The sequence below is a fragment of the Columba livia genome, chromosome 8, assembly GCF_036013475.1.
Source record: "Columba livia isolate bColLiv1 breed racing homer chromosome 8, bColLiv1.pat.W.v2, whole genome shotgun sequence".
Taxonomy (NCBI): Eukaryota; Metazoa; Chordata; class Aves; order Columbiformes; family Columbidae; genus Columba; species Columba livia.
This window is the reverse complement of record NC_088609.1, coordinates 26,873,252-26,887,007: the sequence shown is the minus strand read 5'-3', so window position 1 is coordinate 26,887,007 and position 13,756 is coordinate 26,873,252. Positions and strand designations below refer to the sequence as shown.

The window sequence follows — 13,756 nt, the reverse complement described above, 5'->3', positions numbered from 1 at the left end:
CACTCAGATGTTGCATTTTATCATTATTTACTTTTCATTTTCATCAACACCATTTATATAAAGCACTCCTATGATATTAAGGAACTAAATCTTAAATACATCAATTGCACTTCCTTTTTATGAACTTCATAGGCAGCTGTAGTGAGCTAGTCCAAAACTACCATGGACTCAAAAGACAAGAAAAAAAAAACCCAAATAACCTCTGATTTAGCCTGTACTGACTTAGACCATACGAATCTAGGTTTGCAAACAAGACTATTTGTCTGGCCATATATTAATTCCTGTTTAAATAAGTGGAAAGTTACCCAGTGGAATTTATACTCCCTGTTTCCCAAGACCAAATATGATCCAGTATTTGCCTAAGGCAATTTATTTTCACTCTAAAGTTGTCTAATGCCACATCTGAAATTCAGGTGGAGATGCCAGAAGTCTGCAGTCTATAGGAAAGTCAAAAATGTCAGACAAGCACGTGGTTAAAACAAGAAGTTAACAGTATATTTTACATTTTTGGTCCTCCATGTTCAAATACACAAATTAGATTTCATGCTCAAAAGCACCAAGTACATTCAGACAATTCAGATCCCAGTTGCTTCATTACCAGTGTTGCCTTGATTACACAATATCATTTGCATGACTAGGTGCTAATAAGCCCAAAATAAAATGCTGAAACCATGGGACACATCTATTGGAAAGAATAAAACTTCTCTTTTCCACTGATTCGCATTCACAATAAGAATCATACAGTTGCTATTAGCAGTGACTTCCAGCAAAGTAATTACACAGAAATACCATTTCTGTCTATATTTTATGACCTAGGTTATAAGTAGCAGAGTTAATCTCATAACACCTGGAACTACATCCAACCTGCCACCAATTTAAAATAGTAACTGTGGTAGTTGTGATTACTACTTAATTTCACCTGAGCAAGAACAGGTGTAAAAGAAACTGAGGGCTCACCCAAACTGTGGAACAGTGTACAAGAGTCCTCCCACCAGTTCCAAATTAACTGTCAAGGGGAACATCCAGCCTCAGGACCATGCATATTTCTTCCTAACAGACTTCTTGTCCAGCGTCTGTAACTGGGGATTTGTTTCCATACTTGATTTCTCACCCATATTTCTGTCCATCAGGTTACACCAACCAATAACCTGCATTAGGCTGAAGAGCAGAGACTGGACGCTGCTGCCTTACAGCATCCACCTCCTGTCCTAATTTTGTAAACAACCTGAAGAAAGGTAAGGAGCAGTGGTATGAGGAAACAATTCAGCACCTCAGCATCTCCTCCTCATCTTAGTGCTGTACACAAACTGATGGCAGATGAGTCTTTGGCATGTTGGCTTGAGACTCTACACACGTGAGCAAGGTTTTGTCAAAAGGCCTGTCACTGTATGTAATGCCTCAATATTGGGTAGGAGGGAACGTTATACTCTTATTTTTGCAGATAGATTCAATAAGTCCTTACAGAGTGATCCCAGGAATTGGGCATTTTCAAGTTCTCAGCTCTGCTTTTTGAGGGTGACTACACGCTGGGGGCTGCAAGTTAATTTCACTATCCCTGGTCCTAATGCAAAACTGCAAGTCAACATGCATCTCCTCCACAAAGACCAAATTGGAACCATTGATTTCACACAGTTATGATGTTCACCAAACCAATGAAAATAAAGTGACATGTAAAGGCGTTTATAATTTCCCCTTTTCTTCCTCACTGCTCATGCTCTGCAACAACAGCTGTCCTAACACAGAAATATTAACAAAACAGATTAAAATAAGCACAGTACCTGACAGCCTCTCTTTTCAATCTCCAGAATGCACTTCTGCATCAAAAGTGGCACCATCAAGCCTGCATTTTCCTTTTCCACAACTTTTCGAGCATCTACCCCAAACATCACAGGCTCCCGATCTGCATCAAGGCCGTCAAGAGAGTTTTCCCACTGCTCCATGAGCGACAGCTTGACGTAAATAAGCCCCCTCGGTTCCAGTTTGACAGCCAGCTGATGCGTCTTTGTCACTCGGAAGAGAGTGGGAAGAGCCACAGTTCCATGACAACACACCCGATTTTTCCGTGGGGTGGGTTCCCAGCTGAACACCACCAGCTTTAAGTGCTGAGCGTTTTCAATCTCTATGTTGAATGTGTGGTCCATATCTAGAAATGTTGTCCTACATGTCAGCAGGGCTGTTCTTGCTTTGTTTACTGAGTCAACCTGTATTGCACAAAAGACATCTTTTGAGTCTATTCTTGGTGGTTTTAAGTCTTCAGCACCATAAAAGTGGATGCTCATGAGTCCAGAGATGTACTGAGAGCACTTGGGTTGATCAGAGAAGTTGTAGTGTCTGAAAGCATCAATATCTATTTCAGTTTTACCACTGTTACTTGGAAGACCCTCCTTTCCTTTCCCACACTTGGTTTCATGCCCATGTTTCCCTGATTTCGTTATAAGTTCAGGAGAGTCGCCATCACTGAGGTAACCACCTTTGTTGAAGGATTTGGAGCTCCTTGAGCTTTTCTTTTTGTAGGTGTGTTGCGATGACACGCTACTGTCGAGATGGTAACGACTTATCACATTCCTGCTGGCAGCTGTGGTAGAGTTTCCAGAAGATGGCAGAGACACTGTATGGCTTGTATCCCGGCAGCTTCCCTTTGGCAGGGAAGGATTATCTGAACTAGTATGGCTTGACATTCCCTTGACACTCAACTTCCTGCTCAGCTCTGGCAGCTTTTTCATTTTCATAGAAAGCTTCCTCACAGTCCTGGGAGATTTAATTCTATCAGGGAAAGGCCAGTTGATTGAGCCACCTTTTTTCAGAGGACTGGGACTTGGAGGAGAAACTTCTATTAAGGGTACATCAGCCTTGTGTGCAAGTACAACTCCAGACCCTTTAGAAAAAAAAGAGAATGAATAATCATTTTCAAACCCCTCCGTAACGAAAAAATAAATCTTGAACTAGGGGAAAACATGCTGATTTGCTGTAACTTGATAAACACAATTCATTTAGACAACCATCATTCATTCATTCATCAGTCAGGTGTTCATGAGCATTCAGAAAGCTGTGCTCTGCTGACTTGTTCAGCCAAATTTGGCAGCTCATAGTCAGAAGACAGATTTGTGCTGCTTTTTGGAGATGAAAGAGCCAGAAACTACGTATAAACAAACGAGTTACCTCACCCGCTGCATCCAGCTCAATCCGTTTGTGCTGTATCCCACATAGAAGCAGAAAGGGCTGCATTCCCAGGGCATAGGTGCAACAAAACCCGTCTTAAATGGGAGAACACTGGAAGGTGACAAGTATACCCTTGTCTATGAAGCAGTTAGCTACATAGCCAACAGATCAGCATTGCCTACTCCCCTCTTAAGTCCAGAAGACAGACACTTGTCTCCAGTGAAGAATATGGCTATACTCTTGTGCATGTTCTTGTTACTCAGAAGAGCCCTAAATCCCTCCCATGTAGACCCAGGCAGTACTTCCCACCTTTTCTTCCATTTCTATCAGTTCCTCCTTTTCCACCATAAGATGGAGGAGGAACACAACAAGGATTTATTCCTTCCAAAAGCTGCATCCTGCCCTGCCTCATTCCTGTCTTCAAGTTCCCATCTTTACTGGCACAAACATCCCATGAGAGGGCTGGAAATGTCCCAAGTGACGTCCTTGTGGGAAATCACCCACTTTTCAAGGTACCAAAAAAATTAAAAAAGAAAAAATCATAACAGTCAGCGCTGATGTTGAAGAGCGAAAAAGAAAAAGAGACCTCCTCAATTTAGTAATAAGGGACAACTAATTAAGGAACATGGTCAGACAGACAGTACTGCACACAGTCAGGAACCTGCAGTTCACCTCATGCTCCAACACTTGAGGAAATCCAAACACTAAGTTATAGCTCAAGCTGTTCTCACTTTCACCAGCATGAGGCAGTAATGACTGTAGGAAAGGCAACAAATGGATTTACACGAGTTAATGAAGTATCCCAAGAGGAGAGCTGAGGCCAGAATGATAGATATTAATAAAATTATATGAGTACTCTCACAGTCACTTTTCTATCCCTTCAGAAACAAACTGTGGTTCTTGCTATTAATAGCAATAACCACCCCGTTCACCCATCACTTTGCAAATTTTAGCAGCTCCCAGCAGGACTCGTGTAACCTTGCTGGTGCAGGGTACCCCGCAGCCCCCGAGCACACTAACCCTGAGTGGTGCAATTAGCCCAAGCAACTCGCAGAGACTCAGACACCTATATCCATCCGTCATCCCCCCTTGCTAGCCAGGGAAGGGGGGAGTCTATTTACAGCATATATATATTAAAGCAAAAAACAGCATTGTTTCCACAAGCTACTTGGTAAATTATACTTTACAGACATTTCTACTACAGATTTCTCAAAGTCTTTAATTCTAAACTAATCACTTTGAGTCCAAACAGCTAGTGATTTTTACAAGTCCCCTGTTCATTCAAATTCATCTTCACCATTTAACTATAACTTACTTTTATACTTAGCTTTAATAGTTAATCAGATGATCTGGTCTTTGACCAAAATGATTTGTTGTTGTTTTGTTTTTTCTCTCCCCAAAAAACCTTACAAAGACTAGTTCTAGTCCCAACAGAAGTTTGGCTTTAATAACTTTTGCAGATAGTTGTTTAAAGGAGTATCTTTATAAAGGAAAGTTTCAGTTATGAAGGATATCACAGAATATCTGTTTTCCAGAGCAACAGAGGAAAATTCATTTAGCCCTCCATCTCATAGAAGTAGTTCCTTTGCAGGGGAAAGGCTATTTCTAGCACGCCTGCTGTGCTTTTCTGGCAGGCAGCTAGTTAGAAATGTGGTGTTTGATAAAAGCGGACAAAGCCTCCCCTTGTACTGCAAATCACAGCCCGGTCCCACTGGTGGGCTGGCCCGGGGCACTGGGCAGCAATCAGTGCCACACTTCAGCCTGTAGCATTAATCTTCCCTTTCTGTCAAAAGCCTCTGGCACAGGCCTGGAAAAGCAAGCCAGCAAATTAAACTTCCACCCAGCTCATTAAAACCAAAGAGCCAATCTAACACTCTGACTTTTATGTGTCCAACTTCTGCTGCATTTAGCACCAAATAGTTAAAATGAAATATGTGGCTGGAAGAAACTGAACAGTGGAGCATTATGCAGGATGGTATTCCCATCAGCACTGAGCCACATCTTGTTCCGCTAAAGCCAGCAATGTGCTGAGGTATGCACACAATTTTAAAGAGTGTCCATGACACAGCTCTGAACAAGCTGTAAGGGGAGTGGTAGCACAGCCTGGTCACACCACATGTCCCCAGCCAGCCCTCTCGACACAGGCTGCCAGAGGATCTGAGCTGGGTCTCACTCCTTTCACCACAGTACAGGGCTGTGCTGCAAACAAGCTCCTCACTGTGCCTGTCCCCTCTTGCTCCACCACTGCACATCCCATCTGAGCAGATAAACTTGAAAAATATCCTTACGGAAGGATGGTAGGAGGAGATGAAACTTAGGAAGCACCTGTCACACAGATGACCACCAGGGCAACGGCATGGTCAGTTTCTTGTGATGCAGCTGACTATATATATAAATATATATGTGTGTGTGTATATACAATTCATTTGTTTTTTACAGTGAGAGCAATCAATCCCTGGAACAACATCCCCACTGCTGAAAATTTTCAAGACGTGACTGGACAGGATTCTATGTAATATTATCTAGGTTCCCTTTCCCACCAAAAGAACCAGATGAGCTTCTGAAGTCTTCTGCAATCTAGGCTGTTCTATGATATACCGTCTTTACTACATTTACCTTATGCTTTCCAGAAGCTTTAACAGTATAAGACAAAAAAAAAAAAAGCTTTTGAAGGCCAACACAATTTGAATTGAAGCGACTTGACCTGGTAAGTGCCTGCTTCCATCAGCTATTTGTTCGGCTTGACCAGCAAAGCCACCTTTCACTTTGCTCAGCAATACGCCCACGTGAAAGGATAAAGCTTTTTCATGACCAGATAAACACCTGGAGGGACTCGAACAGCCCAGGGGGACACAGTGCTCCACAAACACAGACCCCCGGTCCCTTCCCACCCAGCCAGGCATCCACCTGGGCAATCACCACCATCCCCAGGGTGGAACAGGGCAGCCCCGACAGACCATTCCCTGCACAACCCTGTCCCACGGCAAGAGGGGACTCAAACTGCCCGAAGCACTGACAACACAGCCCCTGCCAGACACACGCAGTGATTTAGCACAGTAAAAATGCCTGTCTGACCCTGCTGAACGTTGTTTACCTCTGCATGGGCACATATATCACTGTCATACCAACTGCCAGCACCATGCTATTTTACAAGCACATTTGATTCCCCTATTATACACGTAACATTCCTCCTTGCTTAAGGTAGGGTTTCTGAGTTATTTCAAAGTTCCTCAAAAAACCTGTAATTTATTAATATTTTTGGGACAACAAATTGAGGTAAGTCAGAGAGCTATCACTTCCTTATGAGAGCAAACTATTGAAGTATCAAACAGCCACACTCATAGCTAATGGAAATGCTGAGTTCCCACCAAACTAAACCTGATAGGTACTGATCTGAATCCTCAACTGACACAAATGGCACAGCTCTACTGATGTCAAAGGCTGTTAATTTAGGTGCAGCCAAGTTATGTTTTTTCATCCTCAGACAGTTCCAGACGCACACAAATTCAGTAGAATGGTAAATGGCATTAAGAGAATTCATGCTGTCTCAAATTCAAGCAACTTCTATTAAGATATAAGGAAAGCATCACCTCTATTCACATGTGCAACTGTGGATTAAAAAATGAAAACAAAAAGACACACAAAAAACCCTTAAAAACACAAAAAAGAACTTTCTAAAAATTTGAATTATTTCTATGCAACATATTAATTGTCTAAATAAACTGAAGAAACCCTTTTAAGGGTTTTTTACCTTTATAAACATTACTGCTTTTACCAATGCAGTCTCTGAGTTCTATGCCAAGTAATGCTTCAAAGAATGGAGACATTATTAAAAAGGTAAAAAAATTTAAAAAAATCTTTAAGAGCCCTTTAAAGGTAGTTTGTTTTCATCAAATACTATGCACACTGACATTAATTAAGCTGTGACAAACCCATAAACCAAGGAGCTGACCACTGCCTGCCCTGCATCAGGGCGGGATCCTCAGAGCATCACTGACAGGGGTACCCCAGAGAGAGGAACATGTACGCATAACAGAACTTCAGATCTCTGACCAGAGTTCAGTATCCACAAACAAGCATGAGTTTGTTGCAGATATTTTAAACATCAATGGTTCTGCAATACACATAAACCATGGTCGGCTCTGTTCTGGCGCTGGAGCCGCGCCGGGATGCAGCACTGGGGCTGATGCCACGCATGGTCCCACTGGGCTGGTCAAACGCCAATTTTCTCCCCTCACTGTGTTTTTCATGGCATGAAAAGCAGCTTTTCCCCATTTCCCCAGTCGGAAGATTCAGTTTCTGATTTGTACTGAATAACTGTAAAAGGCAATAGCTATTTTAAATTAACTACTTCCACTCCGCAGCTGCTACATCCCTTTGCCTCTTTCACCAGCAGGTCTTTACAGCATTGTCACCTCACGTATCAAAGACACATGCATGAAAAAGCCTTTGACCTTCCAAAGCACGTGCACAAACTCCCCAAAAGCCCACCGCCAAACTGGCTTCAGCTCTGCAGAAGGACGAGGGAGCAGAGGGACCTTTCTGCCACATGCCAAACCATTTTGGTATCTCAAACATTACACATGAATGCTTTTCCACCTCATGAAACCAAAGCTCCTTGCACTTGGAAAACAAACAAACACACAAAAAAATAAGCAAATAGTATTTGCAATGTGTTGAAGGAAACTGGTAGATAGGATTTGCCACCCAGTATACCCTCCATATATTGCTGGAAGCTTATTTGCAACATCTAGGCATGTGAAGTATTTGCCTGCATTGGCACCAAAAGATGTATTTGGAAACCAGGACAGTGGGCACAGTCTAAGTGGAGAAAGAGCTCTGTAGTTTAAAAGTGATTTAAGCCAAGTTCCAGTTGGCATGTATTGGGGTTAAGTAGGAATATAGTACCAACCTTCACTTCCTACAAAATTGAAAAGAAATCTGTTCATAGCAATTCCTTTCAGGATTTCCCATCCAGACAACTAACACACATACATTTTCAGTAGCAAAAGCACAGTCCAGGTCCCGGCAACCTACATTGCTCCAGTCCTACCAGGATGCCTCTGAGATACAGACACATGTGAGATGATCCCACTGATCAGGTGGACACTAATCCCAACAATAATCCTCCCCAAAAGCAAAAATATTACAAATTCTTCAGAAGGTACTATTCAGAGCTCCACAACATAAATCTATCACAGGAGCTGACATTATGAAGGGGTGTTTTTCTTCAATATTTTGCATCTATAAAAACATACAATTCTAAACATTTGTAAAGAAAATTCACTTCAACATTTTATATATGCAAAAGCTATATATTTTTTTTTCGTATTGCATATAACAAGCAATATTCCCATTTTCCAATCATAAACATTCCACCTGTGCAAGGACAGAGACCCCAAATTAAAAACCGCCTCCAGGGTCCTTTCCACTTAAACTCTTCTCCCACAGAACTAAGAGTATGAGCTGGCACTATGTTTCTACATTAATAACTTGGAAACAAGTTATCTTCTTATTCTTACCTTTTGTGTACTTCTTATAAACAAAATACATAGAAATGCTTTATTTTTAATCAGTTTCCTTTTACAAGCCAGCACAGCTACAATAATTCACTAAGGAATTACCTGACAAATCCTATTAGCCTAAGTGGCATTTGCTGTAGGAAGGAACCAGATTAACACCAGGTACTAATGGTGTAAATTAAGACCGTGGGGTAAGTTAGCACCTCTAAAACTATGATCCATTTTACTGATAACATTTACAAGAAATATCTATTTGCTGCTGTGTTTGGAAAGATTCCCAACAACTGAATCCTATCATTTATTTTTTTTCTTAATATTCTGCCTAATAAAGAATCTCAGAAAAAAAGAAAAAGACAAAAAAGAAAAAAAAATCCATGACAATTTTCTCTCTACAAAATTGAAAATCCAAATAAGGCAGGAATGTCTAAAGTTATAGAGGTAAAATTGATTCCATTATCCAAAGAAGAAAACAGAAGATGACAAAATGAACAACCATATATTTTGTTTTTATGATGCCCTACTTTTTTCTGTCTGTGCTTCTCAAAATCTAATACTTCAGACTCTAATGCTAACCAATATTGACATATATAAAAATTATATCAATCAGAAAGGTAAGCAGACTTTTCCCCAAAGCAGTAATTGCTTATTTGTTAGGAGTTACTGCTTAATGTACCCAGCTCTCCAAGAACATAGACACCTATTCCATAGCCATTGTATAATTCAAACAAGGTCCTAACAAAAATAAATTGGCCATGTTGTCCTTCATGCAGTAATTTTGTATGGATGAGCTGTCATTTTAAATTTCACTGAAAATAACTGTAAACACCTTAACTGGATTAAAAAGAAGGACTAAGCCACTTCTCCATAAGAAAGCCAATTACTGAGCGGCAGGGATCCACTTCATCAATTAATCTATTCAATGTGATCGCTATTCAATACATGCAAAAGAAGAGCTGCATTTAAAGTACCTTAATTAAATCAAAGCGTAAAAAAAAACAATCAGGAGAAATCTCTAACGCTTTTCTCCTGGTTTCATAAGACACTTTAAATGGACAACTTTGCTTTCAGAAATAAATGTTTCTTCAGTATGAAAACAATTTTGATTTTTTTCTTCTTATACAAAGGGATTTATTTTTTAAAGAAATAGTCACCTGTATACTAAGAGATTAGCCACCTAAATGAGGGTCAAACAGTCTGCAGGACACACACATGGCTTTCCTAAATAACCATTCTTACTGACCTCTCCAAAGCACCTAGAGCTCCAATGACAGCAAAAATCTACCCAAGAACATGATATTCCATCTATCTTGCAAGCAAACACAACTGGTCTAAGTATTTAATGCAGCTGTAAAGTGAGCTATTTCTAAATAAATGCCCAATAACTTTAACACAGTTCGCTACTAAAAATACACTTGTATCTGCAGCATTTCCACAGAAAGAACAAAATGTGAGGTCCCAGAAGAGACGACGGAGTGTTTGTTCTTCCGCTGTTTACAGCAGTTGCTTTGGTGCCTTTGAACACAAGCCCCGTTCCCAGAAGGAATCTCTGCACTGGGAATTGGGGTCAGCAGCTCCCAGCACAGAGGGACATGGGGCCAAAGCCCAACGGGACGGCCAGGCTAGATGGGGTCACCAGGATGGGGGCTCCTGCAAGGCCAGTGCACACCCAAGCTCCAACACCAGCATTTCAGGTCCTCTCTGCCGAGCTGGGCAGAAATACAGGCTCGTAAATGTCAGCACAAAGAAAGCACGAACTTTCCCTGAATTGGGGAAGCTGGAATTCCCTGTCTCCTGAACTTCACACTAGGTTTCTAACATCAGCAGGTTACTGGAGTTAAGGTCAAGATAATATAAGGCACATCAGTAATTTAAAATAATTCCTTTTTGGAAAGGGTTGGGGTTTTTCTCTGCTTGCTTTTGTTCGGTGTGGTGCCGTTTTTGTTAGGGGTTTGTTTGCATTTTTTTTTAATAGACTGCAAAAAAACTTTAATAAGATGCTGAATTCACACACTAATGGAATTATGGAAATGAGAGTGTCAAACACTCAGCCAAAGATAACAAGGAATAAAGAGGCTGGCTTCTGAAAGTGAAAACCACTCCTCTCCAGTCTATTAGATTAGAGATCAGCCTGAGACAGCCAACAAGACGGCAATTACAGAAAACAACATGATGAATAGCATTTATATGATCTTCCAAAACGTCTTTATTAAAAAGTCCCAGACAGCAAGTTAAAGAAACTTCTGCAGACATTAAGTAGCTCCTCGGCTGGAATCCAAAGCCAGGGTTAGACACTAGTTAGCAGAAAGGAAACCCAGTGTGTCCTCACATTACCAGGTTTTAGCAAATTCGCTTTGTAAAACCTTTGCCTTAAGCAAGCCGAGGGACAAAGAGCACAGAGGACAACAACACCTGGACATGCCATGAACAAGCTGACTGAGAAACCGCTGTGCAGCTCTACATTTAGTAGCCATCAGTCGCACAACACATGTCATTTTTTGTGAACACAACATGCATTTCCACCGGAAATTTGCTTGATAAAGATAAAAGGAGGAGAAAAGGAAAGGAAGACAAAAGAAGGGTTTATTATTCCTCTAAAAGAAAACAGGACATCATACTTTCAGGTTGCTGAACCCTCTTACCTGTTGAAGGGCACTTAAAAGCAGGATTGTCCTCTGCTGCCGGCAGGCTGGGAGTCTTGCAGGCAAACCTCTGCCAGTGCTGCTGCACGTGCTGCCCAGCGTGCATGGCATCGGCCGGACTCGCTTCACTGGGCTGAGCTGTCCGGCTGGTCCCCGTGCTCCCCACAGAGCATGGGGGACCCTCGTGGGGACCTGTGGCTGTCCCCAAGTCACCCCCAGGGAGGGGGTTGTACCGAATCAGTGGGGAGCCAGCAGCAACAGGGCTTTTCACAGCATGAGAGGGGACCCTCAGCAAGTCGGGCTCTTCATCTTCAGGGATGGGGTTGTACCATATTTCTCCTTCATCATCTGCGTCGTTATCCTCACCAAAGTCCGAAGCGGCGCTCCTCGGCACGGCAGGACCCGCAGTGCTTGTCAGGGCACTGATGGGGGCGCAGCTTCGCACCGGGCGCTCCCGCCACACGGGTGATGTGGAAGGAGCCCGCAGCACCGGGGGTTCAGACAGCAGGATGGGAGATTTGGGTACCGGGATAACAGCCTCCTGCGTTTCTTTGGAGGTATTGTCTTCTGCTGGCGGAGGAGGAGGTCGGTGCGTGCTCTGCTGCAGCCAGCTGCGTTTCTTAGAAACAGTGATGCTGTTCACCCGCGGCCTGTGCACGGGGACCTCGCTGGCCTGCGGGGACTTGGGCTCCTTCCTGCTTCTCGAAGCTATGTAAACATTTTCTATTAGATCTGTTCCCACAAAGACAAAAAGAGAGGAAAAAACAAATGTTTAGAATATAATTTTTTGTTTTGACAGATGAACACATATGCTGTCATATGACATTCGCATTAGACCTCATCCAAAAGGACAAAAGTTGATGTGATCATAAAATTATATTTCAGCCTGTTAAACCAGAATGTACACATAATTAATAAAGAGCCAGACTTGTTTGGCTGTATTTTTAACACCATGTAATTTAGATAAATGTCAGTGAGATAGCCCTGTTGAAAGGTCACGCATACTTAGATACAGCTGCTTCTTGTTCAGCTAAGTTCAGGTATCACTACTTTGAAAAGTTCCTGTGTAGTGTTTCCACGGTTTGTTTATGCCAATGAAGAAATAGCCCCTGGTTTTCCTATAATGTATACCTTAAATGGCTACAAAAAAACCTCACATAGATTCACTTCTAGATTTAGATACAAAATAAAGGTGAGGAACAGGCTGCCCAGGGAAATGGTTGAGTTGTCATCCCCGGAGGGGTTTAAAAGACAGGTAGATGAGATTCTTAGGCACATGGCTTAGGGGTGGACTTGGCAGTTCTAGGTAATGGTAATTGATGATCTTAAAAGTCTTTTCCGATCAAAATGATTCTACGAATCTTTATGTCTTGCACAAAAAAACTCCAGAAGGAACTATCCTTACCAGCTTCATCCTGTAATTAAGACAGAAGCATCCCTGATTTGCAGGGAATAAGATGAAACACACCATCATGAAAGGAAAGAATGAGAAGGAGGAAATGTAGAAAAGTTTTCAAGTATCTCATTACACAATGAAAATTTCATGAAACACTTAATCAGATTTCACTGACTGCTCCCCAAGCTTGACACGATTTCTTTAGAGCAACAGCCAAACATTTAATCATGCATAGAAACAGCCACTTCCACTTGAGTCCCTTGTCAGAGCAGGTCCAAGGTGCCCGCGCAGCTGCGGTGCCAGAGCCCGGCAGACTGCAGGGCTGCAGCAGCACGTCCTGGCCGGGGAGGTGGGACCATGCAGGGCAAACACCAGCCCCTTCATGGGAAGGCAAGCTGCATGCACACAAATTAAAAACTCCGGGGTCAGGTAACCCCGGTGCTCCTCTGTGGAAGACAAGCCAGACAGGGTTGGCCTGGTCACCAAGACTGAATGGGGATAAGTGAATTGTCAAAAAGCAGATGACTCAACTTCATGCAAAGCCCCCTGTAACTCAAAGTTCCAGATGGGAGCACTTATTTGACACTGCCTGAACAGTATTCTCATCAAAAAATTATTTACACACCAATAACAGATGTTAAAATACATACACCCCTCTGGAGGAGAAGCTCTGTAAATTCAGCTGAGTTTACTGTAGACAGGGTAACAGGAAAAAGACAGACAGTTCAACACCTTCTCTTTGACCCTCTTTTTAGGTTTGTATATTAATGACAGAAGAGGTCCTTGATAAGATCTGAAAGACTATCATTTCATTTGATCCAAGATTCATCATTTGGTGGTTTCTTTAAAAAAAAATAAAAAAGATGTTTGCTTGTTTAGCTAAACTGCAATGCAAACACTACTTGTGATTTGAAGAATTCACTTGGTCCAAAGAATTAACAAACCTAAATGTGCTCATTTTGAAGCCTGCACACACCTCCATTGAAGTGCTTTGCTACACTGCAGCCTGAATCAGTCAATTAATTAATAGAATCTGAGGA

At 42.0% G+C, this 13,756-nt stretch overlaps 1 protein-coding gene across 2 annotated transcripts in view; it reads right to left on the bottom strand.

Moving 5' to 3' along the window:
• SYDE2 (synapse defective Rho GTPase homolog 2) overlaps nucleotides 1-13,756 on the bottom strand; it is a 29,533-nt gene that overhangs the window by 12,747 nt on the left and 3,030 nt on the right. For both annotated transcript variants that reach the window (XM_065072654.1, XM_065072655.1), the window contains exons 2-3: nucleotides 11,321-12,052; nucleotides 1,779-2,875 (exon numbers count right to left, since the gene is read on the bottom strand). In XM_065072654.1, the coding sequence (XP_064928726.1) occupies nucleotides 1,779-2,875; nucleotides 11,321-12,052 (1,829 nt within the window). The remainder of the gene's footprint in view (nucleotides 1-1,778; nucleotides 2,876-11,320; nucleotides 12,053-13,756) is intronic.